Below are 22,265 nucleotides of genomic sequence, written 5' to 3'. Positions count from 1 at the left end.
GGTCAAAAGAGACTTCAAATAGTTTCATGCGGCCCCCAACCCAACTGCCCAACCCTCTTTTTCCTTTTCCTTCCCCCGTAATACCCAATGGTTCCTTTCCAACCATGGTTGTCAAAGCGTCCGCAAAAAACCGCCTTATTTGGCACTGCTTTGTTGACATGCAGTTTTTCAGCCACTTTTTCGCCTAATTGCTACCGCTCTATCACGCCTTGTTGCTGCCTAGACGCCAAAGTAGTCTTTTTTTGACATTTTATATAGAATATTTTTTTTTCTTGATTTTTTAAATCAAATTTTATTCTACAAAGCTATATGCGAATTTAATAGTTAGTCATTTCAGAATCAGGAATCAATGAATCATTAGATTGACAAGGCACTTAGTTGGCATCACACTATCATAGAAGTAAGTAAAATGTAAAATTACTACTTCCATTTTCATACTTATAATTTGATATAGGTCATAGTCATATGTTATGATGCTTGATGAGATGAACTTATGTTTGTGTTCTTTTTTGAATAATTTTTCATAATTATGATTCTTGAATTTTTTTTTTATTATTATTTTTTGTTAATGAATATGATTCTTGAATGTTTGTTTAGCTTATAATAGATATTTATCAGTTTAAAAGTAGTTATATTGAAAATTTTTGGCCCAATCGCTTTGGTTGCCTTGCCGCCTTGACAACCATGTTTCCAACACATGTAATGATGATAAAATCTCCACCAACAACTGATAGATCAGACGTAATCTAATCTTATCAAGATTCTCCGAGAAATTCCTCCGTATTGCATCAGTATAGGAACAGTGGAACCATGAATTCTTTAAAAGAAATTTAACCCCAACCAATCCACTTTAGGTAGACAGCAATTCCCCACAAGTGCACCTGCGTGCTGAATACAACTGTCTTGAAGGTGACAGACCAACAAAAGAACCTGAGACCAAGATCCAACCAACCTGCTATGCTATAGTGGTTACTTGTTTTTTTACGCCACTATACAAGCATACACAAGTTGATCTCACCGCTCACTGATAAACAAATCTGAAGCATGGAGATGGCTACACAAAAAGTTCAGCTACAAGGGAGAATATAACTGTAAATTAAGTTGGTACTTGGTTGTAGTCATAGATTCCTGAGCCAAAGGCACTGATATTAAGATCCAGCTAGAGAATTGCTTTCTACAAGCACTATTGTTTAACAAAAATTATCTATGGCAACAGTATATTGGTAGCAACATTACTACTGGAATCACAATTGACATATACCTGATGAGTCAATGACGATGTACATCACAGAAAAACATGTAATTCTTTGAGGTATAAAAGAAGAAAAACCAAGAAAAATAACAATATGTTGGCTGTACAGATTAAACCAAGGGAGTAAATGCATAGTAATTTCATAAGTGGGAAGGAGGAAAACTAATACCTTCGATGGAATCCAAACTTTTCATACCCACGAGAGAACACTTCCAATCCACCTTCATGCTTTTCGATCAACTCACGCATTTTCTTGTAATGCCCATAGCTGCAGTTCAATAGTACCTTAAAGTTAAAGACATTGCCAGCCCGTACAAAGCCCAAAAAAAAGAAAAGAAGAAAGACAATTAAAGAGTATACAGTCCACAATATCAAATCGATAAAAGATTTCCAGTAAGCGGAGAGAGAAATGTAGTAGAATGATTAAAACTTACTAAATGGTTGAGATACTGATGCAGCACAACCAGAAGTTACTGTTCACGCTACAGTAGCGTGAACAGTAACTTAGATGATAATTTCATATTTGGTGGGCCCCAAGTCCAGCTTGCATGGAAATAGATTCAAATTTGGTGGGCCCACTCCAGCTTGCAAGGAGATAAAATAGGAACTGTTTTTTGTGGGAGTTCTAGAGATAATTTAGAATTTGGTTATTTATTATTGGGATAATCATGTAATCAAAGTTTTTATTTGGGTAGGATATCTAGGATAAGTTTTAGTTAGTTTTAAATTCCTAAGAGTCCTAGTAGGATCAGTCTTTTGTTAGTTTTAAATTACCAAGAGTCCTATTATAGTTGTTTTCGTATCAAGTATGTTTGTTTTGTTATTTAAACACTTGTAATCAGCTTATTGAGGATGGAATAGAAAATATGAATTGAAGCTTTAGCTTTGTGCGCTTGTAGCATCCCCCCTCTCTCTGTCTCTCTCTCTCCTCTTTTCTTCTTCTTCTTATAAGTGTTCTTCTCCTTCTTCTCCTTCTTCAAGCTTGATTCTTCTCAGATTTCTCCTTCTTCTCTATTTTGTCCCCCATTATTTGGTATCAGAGCCCAAACCTGGATAGATCTCTTCTTTATCTCATCGTTTGTTCAAACTTCTTTTCTCTCTTCCTTGTTTTCTTCTCCTCCTTGAGATCTTTCTATTCTTCATCCTTTCTTTATTGCCCCTAATTTCTTTTCTCAGTAATTGTGAACAATGCTACAACAACCTATCAAATCCTTTTTTTTTTTGTGCCAATCATGACACAGATTTTTTCTATGAAACTCGAAGACGAGTTTTTTTTTTAAGAGAGGGAGAAATTGATGCAGCACAACCAGAAATTACTATTCACGCTACAGTAGCGTGAACAATAACCTAGATGATATTTTTTATATTTGGTGGGCCCCAAGTCTAGCTTGCATGGAAATAGCTTCAAATTTGGTGGGCCCAAACTCCAGCTTGCAAGGAGATAAAATAGGATCTGTTTTCGTGTGGGTTCTAGAGATAATTTAGAAATTTGTTATTTATTATTGGGATAATCATGTAATCAAAGTTTGTATTTGGGTAGGATATCTAGGATAAGTTTTAGTTAGTTTTAAATTCCTAAGAGTCCTTGTAGAATCAGTCTTTTATTAGTTTTAAATTACCAAGAGTCCTATTATAGTTGTTTTCGTATCAAGTGTTTGTTTTGTTATTTAAACACTTGTAATCAGCTTATTGAGGATGGAATAGAAAAAATGAATTGAAGCTTGAGCTTTGTGCGTTTGTAGCCCCCCTTCTTCTCCTCTTCTCTTCTTCTTCTTATGAGTTTTCTTCTCCCTCTTCCCCTTCTTCAAGACTAATTCTTCTAAGATTTCCCTTCTTCCCCCTATCTTCTTTATCCTTCTTTCTTCTCTATTCTATCCCCCATAAGATACAATGATAAGGGTGTGTACATTACAGGAAAAGGCAACACATACTTTTCAAGTTCAAGACGATCAGCATGTGTTACCACAAAAGACTACGCAGTACACACCAGATCAAAAATAATGGAAATAAGAAACCAACAGGAGGTAGATGAACCACAGAAGAAGGATCACCATTGTCTCACCAAAAGAAATATAAACAGAGGTAAGCAGAAAGGTATGGTTTTTGCTTCTTTGATCAGAAAGGATGGAAACAGCAGTTGAAGAGTTCCAACAAATCCCTCCAGAGGACAAGACAATACTGTCCAAGTTCATAGACTTGATGTTCGAAAGTTACCAGATGAGTTCCCTCCTGTGGGAGACATTTCACCTAATACAGAGTGTTCCCAGAAATTCAGTTGCCAAATTACAACCTATCACAAGAACCCAATTGAACATGTAAAGTTGATGTTAATAAGAAGAAGAATTGTTAAGCGGTTTGACCTTAGCCCATCAGCAACACCTTGTTAATACAAAGAAAGATGGCATGCTTCAAGTACAGATCCCTATATGAATCTCAAGATTCGACATGAATACCTACGCATAAGATACCACTCATACCAGGGCTCCCCATTAACATTACCCAATATGAAACAGTATAATATTTTTCACAAAAAATCCTTTATTACTGTCAAGTAAATTACCAAGTAAGAACATGTGACATCATTCTCTGAAGGATTTCACTTCTTCTGGATAAAAAAAATGAGGCTACTAGGAAACTAACATTTTCATGTCACTTGGGAGTCATTGAATCAATGGAACACAAACACAAAAACTAGGCCCAGTTGAATTTATTCGCAACAAGAAAGCAGCTAATTGAAGTTAAAACTGAACCTTCTTGATGCAGCTCAAGCAGAGGAAAAGAAGGGTAGCAGGGTGCTGCACGATCACTAGGTCTAGAAAGGATCTAGGTTCTACTTTCTTGTTCATAGTTGACTTGCACATTGCCTGAGTCCAATCTTAAAGAGTTATTGGAAGCTAAGCACTCTCTCCTAGTATATGGTATGAATTTCTACTGCTGGTGATATTAGTAGGGGCTGAACTTTTTTCCTAGCTCACAAGGTCTCCTTTTTTTTTTTCCATTTCCTTTGCTTTACTGGTCTCCAAGATAGATTAGGTATTGCTATCTCCAGCAGTCTATATTTATAACCACATTAAAGGCACCTGCATTACCCCCAAACCCCCCACGAAGATTTATTCAATATGGTTTAAACAGCCTCCCAGGTTGCAGGGGTAAGTCTGCATAGGAAAACTACCTCCCCCCCCCCCCCCCCCCAAAAAAAAAAAAAATTTCTTGTGCGGCAGCCTTCGTCAACGTGTTTTCCCCTTTTCGGTTTTCTCACTTTGTCTAATATGTTGTGGATTCAGTGATGTTCTTCTTGAATGAACTCACAAAGATTCCTAGGTGCGCTCCTGTCTCATTGCTCTCATTTCTTTTTTGGTTTCTTCTTTATTGCACTTCAATTCCATATCTGTTGACCAACCCAAACAAGATAAATACAAAATTGTCATTTAGGTCGATAACCCTAATTAACCGTATGTACCGTGTCACCTAGACCACTGAGCAAATTAATTTTTTTAATATGCATGCCACCTTCAATCATTGATTATTTTTATGCTTGACTAGGTCATTCATTGAGTAACGATATTGCATCCACTCAAAACCAGCACATTCAGAGCTTTGGAGCTTCCTTCCACCCTTTCACAAAGGTTCTACACTGAGTTTCATTGGAACAGAACCCACAAGAACCAAAATGTTTCAGGAAAAAGGCCCAAATCCCACAAAATCTAGGTCCATGTCAGAGCCCAAAACCTGGAACTTTGCCCTCAAACTTCAGGGATCACCTAATTCATAATGTTTGAATCATCAAACCAGAAGAAGGAACAAACCCCTAAGTGGCAGTTCCACTTTAGGCTCTACGACCTGGATGTCTCATCCTCTACCTAAAGAATCTCTCAAAGTCCATCACATGAAAATATGAAAAAATTTTAATATGGGAACATCTGGCCAAATGATGCTTCACATCCATGTAGAAGTGGATGCTCCATGGTTGGCCACCAAACATAGGTTCAAGTTTGCCAGGATGAGACAGGATTTTGAGGTTTTCTGACAGTTCTGGAGCTCTAAAGCAAAAGCTCAAAATTTCACCAAGTTTTAACTTCCCTACGCAAATGGTGAAGTGGATTCTCCAGGGTTGGCCACCATAAATTCTTTGGCAATAAAATTAAGGATTTTCTAAAATTTTGGGGTTCTCTAATACATTTGTAGAGCTCTGAGGCGAAAGCTCAAACTTTCACCAAATTTAAACTTCCCTATGTTATAGATAGGATTCCGATTAACCTCATGCAAAACTGTGTCATAGACAGGGTTCGTGAACTCAGTTTGGATGCCAATTCAGTCAGACAAAAACCTCTGTTGGACCAGGATCTAGGAGAGTTGGTTCACTTTTTTTTTTATTATTATTTTGTTTTTGTTGTTGAATCAAAACCAGATTTGCATGTGAAGCATAAAGTTATTGAAATACCTAGATACTGCTGAGATAGAGAGATGTCCAAGATATTAACTCATATCCCACCTTGTCTCAGTTTTTGGAGAAACCAAGAAAAGAAAGAAGAAGAAAAAATTGAACTATTCCCGAGATCTCAGCAAGCTCTTGAGCCTGAAATTTAGACATTTCGACCGCATTTTTAAACCATGCCTTAGATGATATAATGCTCAAGTACTTAACACATTTGATTTTATCAGGCCACTTTCAGCCCTTCCATGCAAGAATATTTGAGGATAATACTAGGGCTTTATGCTTCAGCCACAGAGAGAATACCTACATCATCACACTCCTTGAAGTGCAAAGACTAAAACTAAACTCAAGGTAACATTTCCATTTTCTTTGTTCAACATGATTCCTGATATTCCAAGACCCAAAACAATTTAATGTTTCAATTAATCCTCATCGGCATCCAGGTGGTGATAGGAAGCGCTGGAATGAGAGATGAGTGAATTTGCTGGTGACAGCAGAATATGTTTCACTTTCCAACCCCTTACCAAGAGATGAGTGAAATTGCTGGTAGCAGCAGAATATATTTCCCTTACCACCCCAAAAATAAGAAGCCTTGTCCTAGCTAAATGGGGTTGGCTACGGGGATTCTTGCCTTCCAATCAACTCTTTCTGAGGTCATACTAGATATAAGGCCCAAACCATGCATATCATTTCTCACCACATCGCCTAAGGTCATCTTAGGCTGCCCCTAGCACCTCTAATTCCTTCAATTTGGATTAAATCACTTCTCTATCCAGGGGTATTTACATGCCTCTGCTGAACGTGGTTGTGCCACCTCAAACGACTTTCTCGTAGCTTTTCACTTATTGGAGATTGAAGCTATTCTTAGACCAGCTCTAATATGATTATTCCTTATCTTATCATTCCTAGTTTTGCCACTCATCCATCTTGGTATCCTGATTTCAGCTACACTGAGTTTATCTATATAAGGCTTCTTAACAGCCCAAAACTCCATACATACATCATAGCTGGTTGCATGACAATCCAATAGAATTTTCCTTTGAGCTTTAAAGGAATATGTCGATTGCACAAGACCCCAGCCACACCTCTCCACTTCATCTACCCTATTTTAATTCTTTGGAAACATCATCCTCTATATTACCTTTTCATTTATAATTGAGCCAAGGTACCTAAGACAGTCTCTAGGAATCTCCTTCTCATCAAGTTTCACCACCTCATCATTTGCCCAATCATGACCAAAGTTACAAACTAGATATTCCATTTTCGCTCTACTTAATTTAAAACCTTTTCCATTCCAAAGTTGTTCTCCATGATTCTAACTTATTATTAATCCCTACTTGTGTCTCATCTATCAACACAATATCATTAACAAAAAGCATACACCAAGGAACCTCATCCTGAATGTCATTGGTTAATTCATCCATTATAAGTGCAAATAATTATAGGCTTAAAGCTGATCCTTAATGCAGTTTGACTGTAATTGGGAATTCACCACCTTATCCCCACATCATTCTTACATTTGTCACTAAACCATCATACATATCTTTAACTATGTCTACATATCAACACTTCTTTTCTCTAGTACTTGTAATTAATGCTCTAGGACTCTATTATAAGTTTTTTCTAAGTCAATGAAGACCATAGGAAGATCTTTTCTACACTTTATACCTTTCCATAAGTCTCCTTATAAGGTATATAGCTTCCATTGTAGATCTTCCGGCATTAAGCCAAGTTGATTCTCTATAATTGTGGTTACTTGTCTCAAATGGGTTTCAATTACCCTTTCCCATAATTTCATAAGGATTCCATTTCTTGCTCTTATTAATTTTCTTCATTAACCACCACCCCAAAAGGGGGGGGTTATGAAAAATCACAGAATTAAAACAAGTACAAAAGTTTCACCAGGAAAAGAAAAAACTTAATGCAAGGCAGGATCACGGAGGACATAGCCCCAGGTAGGATCTCCTAAAACAAAGTTTATTTCATTGTAGCAAAGCACACAAAGAAATAGAAACAAAGAAGAAAATATAACTTAGAAGAAGGATAATTTGGATTGAACTTTTCACTCTCTTCCGGGTCTTTAACCCACAGCTTCTCAGTGTATAGCACTGCATCTCATAGCTATGTGAAGCTCACAGACTAAAAGAAAATGCTCAAGCTAATATTTCCTTAATCAAATTCATGCACAAGGCTGTAGCCCCTTACAAACTTATGTAAATGACTCAAAAACATATTTAAATACTGAAAAGAAAGCCCTAAGTTGCCTAAGTCAATTCTTAACTAAGGTAACATAAATTGACCATACTGAAAGAAACTGACTCATAACAGAACACCAGCTAAAAACCAATGGAGCATATCCTGTCTTTCTATTTTCTAGCCATGTTACAGACTTCATAAATTGGCCAATCACAAAGTAAACCTACACGATAGGAAACCCAAAACCTACATAACCAAACCCATAAAATAAGCCCTTAAGGTGACTCGTGCATATATGAACATGATGAACAAATAGTCGGGGATGGACTTCATCCAAGCAAACACATTTTTAAGGAATAAACCAATGTGGTTAAGTTTTAGTTATTTAACCTTTTAGTATAATTTCAATTACTGATGGATTTCATTAACTTTGTCAGATTCAGGAACATATTTATGTAATGTCCATGATTTACTCAGCCCATTTCCTTAAATCCTTAAGCACCAAAAACCAGAAAGAAAGCCAAAGAGATAATAACTCACCGATAATCTAGATGATTTTTATGACCTTCCAACATAGGATCTATTTCATATATCCTTTGTCCAGCACCAGGAGGAGGAACAGTTCTTAGTTTGGGATACCTTCCATCAGCTTCCTGGACTTGTAAAGGAGCACCCTCAACTTTATTGTTGTTGTCAACAACTTGTACTGCAGCCAAATGTTGTTCAACATCAATCTTACTATGATGAGTGAGTCGAGTGACAGGGTCTGAAGAAACATTGTGTTCAATATAAATCTTACTATCTTCTTCCATGGACTTACCAGCTACTTCTTGGCATACCTACAACAAGGATGATAAAAAAAACATATGAATGGGTATTCAAAACAGCAGGAAAATAAATTTTATTTCTCCCTTCTTTTTTTTTTTTTACATTCTATAATTAACAATCATAAACACAAATTTCTTCCATTTGATGCTCAAGAACTTTTAGTAAGGTGAAAACTCAATGACATTCCCTAATTTTTCTTATATTCTTGTTATTTTTTTAAATATCATCACACCTCCCCCCCACACCTTCACCTCCACCATCAAAAAAAAAAATAATGAATACAAGTAAAGTAAAGCTTCAATGTTTTACAGAAATGGAAAAATTAGCTTCTTAAGAAATTAGACCCAAAATTAAGTAGAATAATACAAGTGAACAATAGTAGCAAATTCAAGCACCAACAAATGCATATGAGCAACATATAATTTAACCTACTATTATTGTTTTAAAATTTCAATGAAGATGAAAGAAGAAGAAAAATACAACACCAGAGCACAGTAGGGGCGATAAAAGATTATGAACTCACAAAATCTGATAAAAAAAAAGAAGGCATAAACAGCAATTCAAAAAAAGTAGTTTAGCTGTACAAATAAAGGTTGAAAGCGTGTTTTTATGTCTTTAGCTGAGAAGATTATATTCGATTCAATATTTCATTAAGAAGTAGATCTAAAACTGAAAAAAGGGCCTTCAGGTAGCAAAGAGGAGGAAACAACAAATGGTCAAGATCTTCCCAATAAAAAGCGAACTCTAATTGGCATTTGGCAGCACATGCCCAATTAGTACTCTGAATGTCTAATTTCAACTTTCAATCACATGGAAGTCTAGTACACCATCACCTTAAAAAGTACAGTATAAGTGCAGAAGTCAATACTCTTGAATATCACTGTAACTCCTACAAGGCTTCCGAACAAGCAGACTCCGAGAGGCCAATTTTCTTGCACAGCCTTACTGAGCAATTTTTTGCTGAGACACTGCTTCGAAGAGAATGTATTGTATTGCATTAAGGTGGATATAAGCCAGCCTTATATAGGCCAAAATACCAAAAATAAAGGATATAAAAGAGGCAAGGAGATATTTTAGGGTCTCAAGCTGGCACTAGCCAGCAATCCCGAAATCGTTCTCTAACACTCCCCCTCAGGCTGGAGCATATATCTTGAGCATGCCCAGCTTGTTAAAATTATACTTGATTCTCCAATTTCTCCCAATCCCCAGAGACACAGTGAAAATATTAGCTAGTTGTTCACTAGTTCTTACACAACTAGGAATAATGAATCTGCCTTGTATATTTTCTCTGACAAAGTGCAATCCACCTCAATATATGTTGTCCTTTCATCATGAAATATAGGATTAGAAGCAATATGAATTGCAGCCTGATTATCACACGGTAGTTGCATAGGAGTTGGAGACTTCAAGCCCAGTTTAGATGTTAAAGGATACACACTCACATTATTGACTATACTATAATTGAAACTGCAATAAGGTACTAAACTAAGAGGACAGGGGAAATATAAAATAAATTACAGAGACAGTAAGATTCATCTATAGACCTCGGAATCTTCTGGAAGAGCTTCAGTAGTTTCCACCGAATCCGTAGAGGATGATGAAACTTTAGCCTTGCCTCCGGGAATGAGAATTTTCTCAGTAGCAGTAGCCATTGAAGAAGAATCAGAATCATTAGAAGACTTTCCAGCAAAAATATTCCCTACAAAGGCAGTTCCTGTAAGCTTAAAAACAGCATAATTTCAAAATAAACAGCAGCCTATGTAAACACATAAAGTTCAAGTGGCCTATATGCCAACATATTTTCGGTACATGCTGTAATACAATTCAATACCTTAGAAGAATCTGCAGTGAGAGATTATTTCTACACCCTTTCTAAGCCCCCATACACCCTTATTCGGTGCTGCACCAGGAGAGTTTCTTTTTTCTTTCCTTCTTTCTTTTCTTTTCTTGCATAGGCGGGTCGGGAGGGGAATGAAACTAATTTAATCTCAATCTGAGGAAGGGATTTAAAGTCAGTTGCAAGGACTGGAAGCAGACCTTAACTTCCCTTCAAAACAATACTTTGACTATCATATACATGTTTATCTGAGCCCCTCCCCCCCTTCCCCCAAAGAAGAGAAGGGAAAAAAAAAAAAAACTACCACCAATATAATGTGTATCCATAGTCACGCCCTTTGGGTGACAAGACGTCTGGAAGGGGAAGCGGGGGAAAGAAAATCAAGGCGTCTAGGTTTCACCTAGTCAACAAGACGATACTTGGATGCCTATAACTACCACAGCACCTGGACACCTTGGCAACGCCTTGAAAACCTTGTATCAAACGGGAAATCATAAACCACAGCCCAGAGATGGAAAACTACAATTGAAACTATAAACGAACAACCACGCAAAAACTTCAGACTGCAATTGAACAGTTAATTAAACAGCCAAGTCAACGAACCAATGACTAAGGCCCCATTAATCAGAAGTAAAGTTGAATAATGACAAACGATAATTTTTGTAAGCTTTATCAGAGTGATAGTGTAAATAGCTTCAAAAAAAAAGAAACACAACTACAACAAAATACTAAACATCATCTTCCATCCATGATATCACCGAATGTTGTTTCAGTGACATTTTTAGTTTCCGTGTGATAGAATATTGTAGAGTTAACTAGACAACTATTACCAATAATGATTACAAACTTTCTATTTTTTCCTGATCTTAGATCAAATCATTTCACGTGGCCAAAATAAAGCTACCAAAAGCAATGGAAGCGAGGAAGGAAGGGGAATCCCACACATTATTTCTGATAAAAAAGAAAGAGAAACGCAAACGAAAAGAGAGTGCGAGAGAGAGAGAAACAGATGAAACACATAGATATACAAGATAGGACTTACAAGCAGAGGAATCTTTCCTCCCGGAAAGCGAAATATTCACACTCTTTCGTACGCCATGGCTGCTCGATCGGTTCGAAATACAAGCTGTAGGGGCAGCAGGAATACAAATTCCTGACAGACTGTAAGCCATGTCTAGGGTTTGGAGTGAGAAAGAAGGGTTAATGGTTGAGATGCCAAGCAAGAAAACAGAGACGGCAAACTGATCTTACGAGTCTTATATCAGTGTGAGAGTAGGGAGTTTTGTCTGCGAGTTTCGCTGCTGCTGGAGCGGCCTACGTGTGCAACGATGAGTTGCATGGCTTATAAACTTTCTATGTGTTACCTGCGAACGGGACCCATCAACTGGTAGAAAGCTCCATTTTTCCGCAGTTGTCTCCTCCTTGATCTGGACTTTTTCATCCGCAACTACCATTAAGCTGTTTAAGTACCGACACGTTTTCTGCAAATATTCACAAACCGAATGTGGTGGGTCAACGGTATCGGGAGAACCTTTCGGGTCTGTTACCAGTTAACCTTTCATTCTCAGCCAGGTGTAGTGACCGTAGGCCATGGAAGCTGGAAAGGCTGTGCGGTTTCTGCTACATCTGCGCAGGGTAAATGAAATTGTGGGAGCTGGGAACTGAAGAGTTTGGATCGGCTCTACCGGTATGTGTGCACTGAATTGTAGGATTTAAGCACCAGAAATATTCTAATTTAAGGGTTAAAAAAAATGTTATGAATATTTTTAGCTTAGAATATAATTTGTGACTGAATTCTATATAATTCATTGGATATTCATTGAAAGATTCTCTATGAAAATGAATCAAATGTTCAAAATTACATAAACATCCAGAGTTCTATTACCGTGAATTTACGTATAAAATATTTTTTGAATTTTATCTAACCAAATGTTTAAGTGCTCTTGATAGTACATCAAATTGGAATTTGACAGATACAAATCCAAGAGAAAATTTTAGATGATATCGTCTTCTAGTTTGTGCAAGCTATAATTGTCTCTTGGCCTCTTCTATACAATAAATGAACATCATGCCATAAGTCAAAGAGAAATCATAGTTTTTATAGATAGTGCAAAAAGATTAGTATTTTGACAAAAAAAAATAAAAAATTAGTAATTTATTTATTTATTTATTTTTAGTATAATAGTAAAGATCTATACTTCTCAGTAGAGAGGTCATGGGGTTCGATCCTTGCAGATAGTGTTTCCCCCCTTAAGGATGTTATCAAGGTGTGCACAAGCTTGTCCAAATGAACCTCAACTTGCAAAAATAATAATAATAATAATAATAACTTATCAGCTTGATAGAAGAAAGTTTTTTTGTCATCATTGTCTAAATCTAGTGAATTGCATAATCACTCGTTGATCTTATGATAGCATTAATTAATGTCTAACTACTTTAGCCTGATAACTATGATCTTACTAAGGATTACTTCTTTATTTTTCTTTTTCTTATTAAACTTTTGTATAAATCTATTACCAAAAAAAAAACTTTTATATATATGGGGAGAGAGGAGATGATTTTTTTTTATTAAATATATTGTATTGATGTATTGTACTTTGTTTAGATCATTATCAAAGAGATGGTTGTCAAATTTAACATTAAATTTCCTTAGAAAGAATAAATGAGATCATAGGAGATTAAAATAATATATGTCATTGGAGATATTTGCTCTAGATCCCTATAATGCATATAATGCAGGAGAGCATTTGTTCTTTTCATCCGGTCACACTATAAAACTCTACACTCTTGTGATAAGATTCACTCTACAAATGAATACAAGTGTTATATAGTCTGAAATTACATTTTAAAATTTATTCGTGATGAAAAAAATACTTTTTTGTTCACTTTATACACATATACATATCGAAAATGATTGATGATTAAAAAAATACATTTTTTTTCATAGAAGAAGCAAAAATAATATATGATAAATCATACAAATACAATTCATTTAAAGTGTAATACTTAGCCTGTCTATTGGAATTAAAAATTTGAGTCCATGATGGCATATAACAATCAAATAGCTTTCTCATTTATTTTATTACTTCTTAATTCAAACTGATTCTCCGATTACAATAGGAAATATTTAAGTGTTGTTAATTAAATGGGAAATCCAAGGCAAGGGTTTCCAACAATCTCATGCATGATAGAGTATCATACTAATTTAGAAAGTATCATGTTAATGATTGTCAAAGTGGAAAATATTATTTACATGAACCTCACCTGATTTAAAAAAGATACAATGCATTTAGGTAAATTATTTATTTGTTATCCTCACATATTAAACAAAAGAATATAATATAAGGTTTCTTTTCTATGGTCCTTTTTTGCTCCTTGTAATATAAGGCTATTTTTATTAGTTAAAAATAATATAAAAAACCTATAGACTGGATCTCTTTAGTGGACATATATTAATGCTAGGTCCCCTTAATATAATTTTTAAATGTAGACCCAACCAGACTAACATCGTTAATTGTATTCAAATTTCAAATCTGGAAGACCAAAATACCCCTCACATTATTTAATGCAATATATTGTGACTAAAATGCTCTTTAACTATTCACAACGTATTTTTTTTAAACTACATATTAATTAACACTTAATGAGAAAAAAAATTAATTAATTAATATATTTACAATTTTTTTTTTTAATTAACAATATCCTCTAGCCTTCAAGGTAGAACTCATAGAAGCTACCGATTCTTTCGAGGGAATTTTATGCAGTCCAATTATAACAAAAAAATAAGCCGTTCATTTCCTTGTGGATATGTGACATGTGTCCAAATACCATAGGGTTAAAATCTATTTACAGGTCACATAAAAAATTTGTGATTAAATAAAAAAATCATTGATGTAATTTTTAAATGAATCTCAACCCTTTGATGTGACGTTAAGATACATGTCACACATCCACAGGAAAATAAATCTTCCTTCGAGCTCCACACCTCTACATGATTTGGTTGGTCGTTGGGTCGATCATGAAACTGAGCAACAATGGCCCCTCTTGCGTGGGCCCAGTAGACTGCTAGTGTGAACCACAGTGCCGCTATGTGACAAAAGGTTCGGAGGTTCGGATTAAACAACATTACGGGGACCGAATCTTTGTTGCTGTGGCAGTGTGGCACTGTGCCTTCCGGTGCTGCTGCTGCTTGCATGATGTTCTCCACTTCCATATTTCATGAAGCAGACAAATTGTTCAGCTTTGCTATGTAGTTTCTTTCCCTCGACAAATTTTTGTTCTTGGAATGGAATCGGTCCTCATCCTCCTATAATCCCAACAACATCCAGTGGATGGCATGGCACTTCAATTCTCTGATCTGTTGGTACTTTCAGCCGGTAATGACTGTTGGCATGGCTGCACTGTCTTTCCCTTTATTATTTTGGTCGCTCACTGATTCATTGAATCAGCATCTGATAATTCCACGGATATCTTAATTGAAGATGCAAAGCATTTTAATCCAGAATGATTCATTTGGAATGGTGAAAACAAGCTTCAGAAGAGGCAGCAGTGGCAGAAAATTTCGAATAAACAGATCATAATAGGCATGTGCTTCATCAGAGCTGTGACTGGTCACAGGGCTTCATCGGTATCACTGACAATCATCCCACAAGGAAGAACCCACTGGATTCTTTTCAGATCCATTACCTTCATCAATGGTCAGCCCAACCATCAATGCTAGCTTTCCACAGTGCTCGCCCATTACTACAATTGGATTCCTTTTAGCACCTGCAAGATATACACATTCAGTTTTTGATAATAGTCCATGGCTCCAACAAGGTATTCTTCCCTATGCCAGGCTAAGGGAGGAGGTTTGGCATGTCAGGTCGACCACTGACACCAAAACAACTGGACGAGGTAAAAAGTGGGCAGGTTTAGGTATGGTGTTCCCTCCTAAGCAATGCATTACACTGATGCTCAGATGCCCAGATGAAAAGGTTTTTGTATTATGGACAAGTGCAGGTAAAGAAGCTAATCCTATATCATAGAATTAGATTGACATCAAGGAACTTCCGAGCTTGAGAGAATAAGTGCCTACAAGTGATAAAAGTCATAGAAGTAGAGTAAGTATGTGACGGTGGTAAAGAAACACTGATGTGTATAACACTTGGTGATCTGGAGATTGGATTATATCTATGAAGCTTTCATGTTGGAAGAAGAGGCTCTGCGATACATATAATTAGTGCTCTCGTGTAGTAATGATGAAAGTAGGAAGTCACAATTTTGAGAGCACATGGAAGGATTAGTCATTTAAATAGACATGCGATGAAATATAAAAGAAACTATGAAGGTACAAATGAAAGATACAAATTAGGGGAGGTACAAGGAACAGATCTCAATTTTAGAACTTGCTGCCGCTTTAAATTTATAGAGAGATCTGCTGCACACCCTTGGTGATGATCATCTCGGTCAACCATAGGCCTGGCTAGGGTAATGGAACGGAAGATAAGCTTGCCAAATCTGGCCAGAAGGAGTTTCTTTGTGATTGGGAACTTCAGTAACAGCAATATTATTTAGGGCAGAAGACAAAATCAGAGATTGTAAAATAGAACAAAGTTAGTACTATTATCTCAGAGTCCTACTGCATGGCCGGTTTGTCAAACAAACAGTAGGGATGTATATCCTTCTCTGCTCGAAAAGTAAAATTTGATGAAGTCAACTGAACATGCATGGAGAGATCATTCAGTACTAGTTTTGAACTGTTTTATTGAATGGTCATCTTCAACTTGTTGCCGTCCCCAGAAATGCAAGGAAGGACATGCTGTCTCCAAGAGGAATGTAGGAGATGGATTAATGAATTTAGATCAACAATGACATGCACAATTATTTTATATAGATTGCCAATAAAAAGAAAAACTCTTCAAAACAAATAAGAAAAATGGTACTAACAAGCAACAATGAAAGCCAATCATCTCACAGCTGTGTGTGTGTGTGTAAACTAATGCATTTTTTTTCCTGCCCCCCTGTGAATTGTCCCCTTATGATAAAACCAAATAGAATGGGACTACACTTTCCTAGTAAACCAATGCCTTGGTATTGCCTGATTCATTCAATAAAAACCTTCTAACCTACATACTTATATTTATTTTCAGACTTCTAAAATAGGTAAAAGTTTCCAACACAGGTAATTTGTTTTAAGAGAGCTCTCAATTCCAGCGGAGTTGGGTAATGAAGAAGTGTAGGTCGAGAAAAAAACTAAGGGGTGGGTTTCTGAAGAGAAGAGGAGAAAGGAGACTAGAATAGGAACAAATAACAGTAGATATACCTGTCCCCCCCCCCCCCCCCCCCCCAATGGATTTGATCCAATTCTCCCAGTTCTGACTCTATTGACACAGTTGCACTGTTTATCTCTTTTATTTTAGCCACTCAAAGATTTATCAATTCAACATCTGATAATTTCATGGATATCACAATAGTAAATTCAAGAAAATAACCAAGAACAATGCATTCAAAGTAGCAAAAATGAAGCCGAAAATGTCTAAAGAGGCAGTATGCTTATTGTGGCATCAAATGAAGCAAAGATTTTTTGGAATCGTAGTACTTCTGATAAAGAATTCTCAATAACAAATCAGAACTGGAATATGCTCTTCACCAGCTAACAAAGAACATGGTCCATGCTACAACATATTATCTTTAACATATTCAAAAACATCAGTAAATTAGTTTAACGTACGAGGCCAAAATCAGAGCTGTGAATTTTTCACAGGGTCATCAGTATCACGGACAATCATCCCAGAAGGGAGCACAACAGCAGCCACTGGATTTTGTTCAAGACCTCCACCTTCATCAATGATCAACCGAAGACCATCAATGTTGAGTTTCCCATGGTGCCCGCTAACTATTATAGTTGGATTTATTGTTAGCTCCTGCGATATAATTAGCCAGTATACATTCAGTACTGAAAACCAAAGTCAGGGTTCAAAATTGCAGAGGGAGAGAAGTAAATGGAAGGTACTGTAGTAGGCTAAACGCATTGTAATACTGAAATTGTTCAGAAAAGGATAATGGGAATAAAAAGGTGAGCTACAACCTCAGGGATTTCCCAAACACTTTTCCTTCCACTAAGAGCCTCGACTTTTGGTATGCGGGTGTCCTTCGATTTCAAAAGTTTGAGCTGTTCTTCTACTCCTTTCTTTTTCTCCAAACCTGCATGGACTGCTATCAATTTACAAAGTTTCCTTCCATCAGGAGTATCTATGCAGACGTCGTCCTGTAAAACACCAATCCATAAAGTACATGTATTAGCTTTATCTTTCCTTCATAGGAACCTAACCAAAATTCTAGCAGTCCCGTCATCAAAAGCTCCAAAATTCGAGAAAGGGGAAGGTGTTGGTTTAACCTCTTCGTGGATCCAGACCAAATCCTCGAGGAATTTCTTGTGTTCATCAGGGACTGCTTTAACCAATTCTGCAGATCGAACAAAATCAATTCCCTGCCACACAAATTTGCAGAAAGATAACCGGAATAAGCTTTGAATAACTATACCTGCAGAACCATGGGGAACACCGTACGATTCAAAAGTAGGTCCAGCGTCGTAGATCGATCCCTTATATTCCGTCCCTTTGGCAGCATTAAACTTCTCCTTAATGGAACCAGCCCAACGCCTCCCCTGAAGATGCATATTCTCATACCCATCTCCCTTATACCACCCTTCCCTGGCCTCATTTTGCTCGAATTCCTTCCATGTCTCGGCGAAAGCCGATCCATCGGGCGGTGGAGGGAGGACCCCAACAAAACCTGCAAAGGCGAAGTCATGGTTTCCGCAAAGGAAGACATGGGTCTGGTTAGGATACCTGGAAGGAAGAGAAATGAAGAAGTCAAGGACTTTTCTAGTATCTTGGCCTCGGTCGCAGTAATCGCCCAAGAAGATTATAACAGCAGAACGAAAGGCTGGTGGCTCAATAAGTTGTTCGAGATTGGACCAAAGCTTCTGGAGCTTGGAAAAGTAGCCATGGATATCCCCTATGCAGCAGACAATCCTGTCTACCGCGGGCTTCGTTGGTTCTGCTCGTCCGCTTGGCTGCTCTCCCATTGATAGACGTTTCTGTGTCTGAGAAAGCTTGGATTAGCTCCGCAATCCTAATTGCTTCCGATCCCTGGCTGAATTTTCCTCTGTCGACTTTTCTTTTTCACTATATATATATGTCATAAATAGACCACTCAAATATTCTTCTAATTTCCTTTTCCCAATCTCTTAACCATATTAACGACCGATCAACCACATTACAGACAGCTCAACCTGTCAGCATTGCTTTTTTTTTTTTGGCCAAAACTCGCCTTACCCAACGTGGATCAATTGAATCTTTCCAGTGAAAAAGAAAATAGGACCTGGTTGGGAACCACCGGATAGGTAACAGGGTCTCTTCACCAGGTCGACTAGGAAATCCAGCCAGATTCCAGAGTCCCCATACAGTGGGGGTTTTAAGAATCGGATTCCGATCCAACAAAAACCAATTCCTGATTAAGAAACCGGAATCATTGGAATATTCCTTGGATTTGCGAGGAATATGGAATAAACATCTAGAAAGAGAAAAATTACAGATTAAAAGAACTGGAATTACTTCTCTCCCAATGCCTTGCTAAAATGGAGAAATTGGGTCTCTACGCCTGTCTCCTATTCAATGATGCTACTGATTTTCATATGGAATCTTATGCCTTGACAATCCAAAAACACCACTTGTGGTATTGCTTGCTGACCTTTATTTCTTCTACTTTAAATATTTATCTTTTTTTCTCGAGTATTATTTTTTTCTAACCAAAAAATAGTCTTTACCTTTTCGAGTAAAGCCTTTTATATTGACTAGTCAAACAAATTATAGATTTCTCTCCTATACATATTAGCACCCCAGCAATTCCAAATATACATAATTTAGGTAAAGAATCACACCAAGCAACTCCAAATATACATTTTTCAGTGAATCCTCCCCTCGTACTGGACTGCAGGTTATCTTCTTTGGAAGTTCAAGAACTTAATGCCATAGGCAAAGACAAAGAAGAAGAGGAGAACGAACCCAACATGAGCCAGAGCAACATATCCAACGAAGCTATGTTCAAAGCCCAAGTAATTCTTTAAGAACATCTTTACTGTCTGTTCGCCTGCTCCAGGTATGGTCACTAGTGAATCCCTGTCACCCACCTGAGAAGCCACGATGCCATAGAGTGTCCAACTCACTGGGGAAGCCCAATAATACCACCTCCACCATATTGGGATTTGCTGCAAAAGGTTTTAATTATCAGATTCTGGTACATAATAAAAAGTACATATGCTACATTGACTGGGCGGTGACACAGTTACATGGATCGTACTAGGCTTTCCTACGTGAGAACTGTCCTACGTAAATGAAGGTTCTCTGTCAGAAATGTAAATCTAGTTGAGGTTGAGCTTCAGTGGTTCCCCTTGAAAACACCCAGAATAACGATGGGTACTGGAACTGCATGTGCATCATGTTTACTACCATTTGATATTATCATAAGCTTTTAAACACACTTACCGGCCTTGGAATGAGAAAGCCAGAGAACAAATTCCAGAGGCTTATGAAAAATGACATAACAATTGCAGCAACTTGGTAGCATGGAGTCAGTGCTACCACCATCATCCCATACATTGTGAAGTAGATAAAGGACATCAATATGAAGTAGTAGAAGTACAAGAATTTGGTAGCTTGCCACTGGAACCCAATCATAGAATAAAGGAGAAGAGTGTAGAGCAAGGTCTGGATTGAACAGTAAACCGTCTCAATGGCCACCTGTAGATAAAATTTTATCCAATTTTAGTTTAGCTTCACTAAACAGGTCTGACAAAACCCTTTAGTATTTCTAATTCTTCACAACAACTCAGTCTTATCCCAAATAAAAAGGGGTCAGCTACATGGACCACAGAAAAAACATAGTATTAACAATATAAAGTTTAAAGTAAAGAAAATGAATACACAGCAATGGCAAACTCCACTTAGCTATGAACTACAATTTACTGTTCAGCAATGAGCCCCAACCTAAAGAAAGGAGTTTATTATGACAGTAACCTCACAGCAATCAAACCCAACTCAATGGGATCAACCACATGAACCAGTATTAGGCTCTGTTTGTACACCAATTCATTAGTAATATTTTTCCTATTAAGAAGATTTAAACAAGAAGTGATTATTCCTATTAGATTACTATATTAGAATCAAATACAGAACAGGGCCAGCGATTATCACTCCTAGACTGATTAACCGAAGAAAGAACTTCCGGGTTCATTTTATGTGAGAAAGTCATTGTCAAGCCAATATTGAGTTAATTGATGCTGGATTATTCTACAATACTTTCTCATGTGCAACCCTCTTGGTTTGCTAAACAAGAAGTAAAGTGTGGCACCTCATAATCGGCCAGTACATGTAGATATATTATGAAGGTCCTGTTGGTGGTAGGTGACTGTATAAATGAGTATATGAAGTTATCCAAGATCTCATTGTTAGTTTTGTGATCATTCCCCAACAGTCCACAATAATTGCTACTGTTTCCTTGGCCATAAATGTTTTCACCTGTACCAATTACAAATTTTGCATCCACCAACATTCCATGAGGACCAAATCTACCTTACAGATTTTTAAGACCTATGGTATTATAGTTCAAGAACATATAAATGCATTAATGCGCACAATGTCCACCCCAAAACATCCCATGAATAATACATATATCCCTCGCATAAATCCTGAAAGTCCACACTGCAGGACTTCAAAATTCTGATCTAGCGGGACTCAATCTGGGCCAATTGGGTTTATTCTCACCTTCTTATGAATGGTTCTATCTGCACCGTCTCCATGCTGGAGAACCCTTCTTGTGTCCAGAGAAAACTTCTCCTACTCTAGCCTCTTGCCTCCCAGCATCCTCCTAGGTCGTTGCAGGTTGATAATCCGTTTCATTTTGGTCTGACCATTGGCATCCTCGAGGGATTTTTTTCATAACTCCTTAGGAGTCCATGCAGTTTATGACTCTCTTATGGCAAAACTTGCCCACCTTTCCACCTTCATCTTCCTTGAGTATTGGTTACCCGTTCCACCCAACCTCCTCCTATAGCTCACAGAGGATTGGGCCTCTCTTAATCCCCAACCCCTCTCCAACCCTCCTTTCAAGACAAAATTACCTGGCTCGCCTCCTCAACTCAAATCCAACTCCTCCTTGGCCTGGATTTAGCATCTTCTCCTAGTCCTTGAGTAACCTTGTGCCCTGTGGTTTGGTTTAAAGAGCATATTCCATGCCGTGCTTTCACAATTTGGAGAGCTCCAACCCAATCCTTCCTCCTCCACCCCCATATCCCAACCAACCCTAGTTGCATCCTTTGCTGGAATGGTGCTTAAGACATAGATCATATTTTCTTCTCAGATCCCATCTTGCACTCTATGTTGGAGAAATTTCGAGCCTCCATTTTCCCCCTCCATAAACATATTAAGGATTTTGCTCAAGAGTGGTGGTGAATCATGAAATCCTTCCTAGGCAATACTATCTGTGACTAGGTAAGCTGTTATTGGGGGCTACAATTTTGCATAGTTCAAGATCTCACTCTTGAAGGCAATCTCACTTGAGTTGGCGAGATCTCACTCGAGATTTGGTATTTTTTCGAGGGCCAACTCATGAACTTAAGGGCCCATCTCTGGGGGTTTCAAGGGTTAAGGCAGGCTCAAAGTTGGTATTTCGCC

General features: G+C 37.4%; 3 protein-coding genes across 6 annotated transcripts in view; all 3 read right to left on the bottom strand.

Moving 5' to 3' along the window:
• LOC149027684 (1,4-alpha-glucan-branching enzyme 2-2, chloroplastic/amyloplastic-like) overlaps positions 1-12,233 on the bottom strand; it is a 50,791-nt gene extending 38,558 nt beyond the window's left edge. The window contains exons 1-5 of one of the 3 annotated variants that reach the window (XM_089164917.1): positions 11,591-12,233; positions 10,256-10,410; positions 8,683-8,722; positions 8,424-8,589; positions 1,422-1,520 (exon numbers count right to left, since the gene is read on the bottom strand). In XM_089164917.1, coding sequence (XP_089021043.1) covers positions 1,422-1,520; positions 8,424-8,589; positions 8,683-8,722; positions 10,256-10,410; positions 11,591-11,720 — 590 coding nt within the window. In that variant the 5' untranslated portion in view covers positions 11,721-12,233. Of the gene's footprint in view, positions 1-1,421; positions 1,521-8,423; positions 8,723-10,255; positions 10,411-11,590 lie in introns of all 3 variants that reach the window. The other 2 variants (XM_089164924.1, XM_089164909.1) reach the window with 2 other exon arrangements.
• Positions 12,234-14,303: 2,070 nt separating this feature from the next.
• LOC149027683 (tyrosine-protein phosphatase RLPH2-like) lies at positions 14,304-18,952 on the bottom strand. Of its 2 annotated transcripts, XM_089164897.1 has the most exons (5): positions 18,073-18,952; positions 17,927-17,994; positions 17,618-17,797; positions 17,261-17,453; positions 14,304-15,315 (listed from the first exon to the last, which is right to left on the bottom strand). In XM_089164897.1, the coding sequence occupies exons 1-4, from the start codon at positions 18,617-18,619 to the stop codon at positions 17,271-17,273; spliced, it is 978 nt and encodes a 325-aa protein (XP_089021023.1). In that variant the 5' UTR covers positions 18,620-18,952; the 3' UTR covers positions 14,304-15,315; positions 17,261-17,270. The 2 variants fall into 2 exon arrangements, with proteins under 2 accessions (XP_089021023.1, XP_089021013.1); XM_089164887.1 differs by lacking the exon at positions 14,304-15,315 and having other exon boundaries at positions 16,874-17,453; positions 18,073-18,951.
• A 199-nt stretch (positions 18,953-19,151) lies between these two features.
• LOC149027682 (pleiotropic drug resistance protein 2-like) overlaps positions 19,152-22,265 on the bottom strand; it is a 56,111-nt gene continuing 52,997 nt past the window's right edge. Inside the window, exons 19-20 of the mRNA XM_089164874.1 lie at positions 20,079-20,333; positions 19,152-19,801 (exon numbers count right to left, since the gene is read on the bottom strand). Coding sequence (XP_089021000.1) covers positions 19,532-19,801; positions 20,079-20,333 — 525 coding nt within the window. The 3' untranslated portion in view covers positions 19,152-19,531. The remainder of the gene's footprint in view (positions 19,802-20,078; positions 20,334-22,265) is intronic.

Source organism: Hakea prostrata, chromosome 1 (genome assembly GCF_041222555.1).
Source record: "Hakea prostrata isolate BN-2017 chromosome 1, UWA_Hpros_2, whole genome shotgun sequence".
Taxonomy (NCBI): domain Eukaryota; kingdom Viridiplantae; phylum Streptophyta; class Magnoliopsida; order Proteales; family Proteaceae; genus Hakea; species Hakea prostrata.
The sequence above is the reverse complement of the archived record's forward strand: the minus strand, read 5'-3'. Positions and strand labels throughout refer to the sequence as shown.

Excerpts from the sequence above, each read along its gene's own strand:
- LOC149027683 (XM_089164897.1), bottom strand. The coding sequence starts at position 18,619 with ATGGGAGAGCAGCCAAGCGGACGAGCAGAACCAACGAAGCCCGCGGTA. Across the intron at positions 17,798-17,926 it reads TGGTCTGGATCCACGAAGAG|GACGACGTCTGCATAGATAC; the intron begins GTTAAACCAACA and ends GGTGTTTTACAG. Across the intron at positions 17,454-17,617 it reads GTGTTTGGGAAATCCCTGAG|GAGCTAACAATAAATCCAAC; the intron begins GTTGTAGCTCAC and ends ATTATATCGCAG.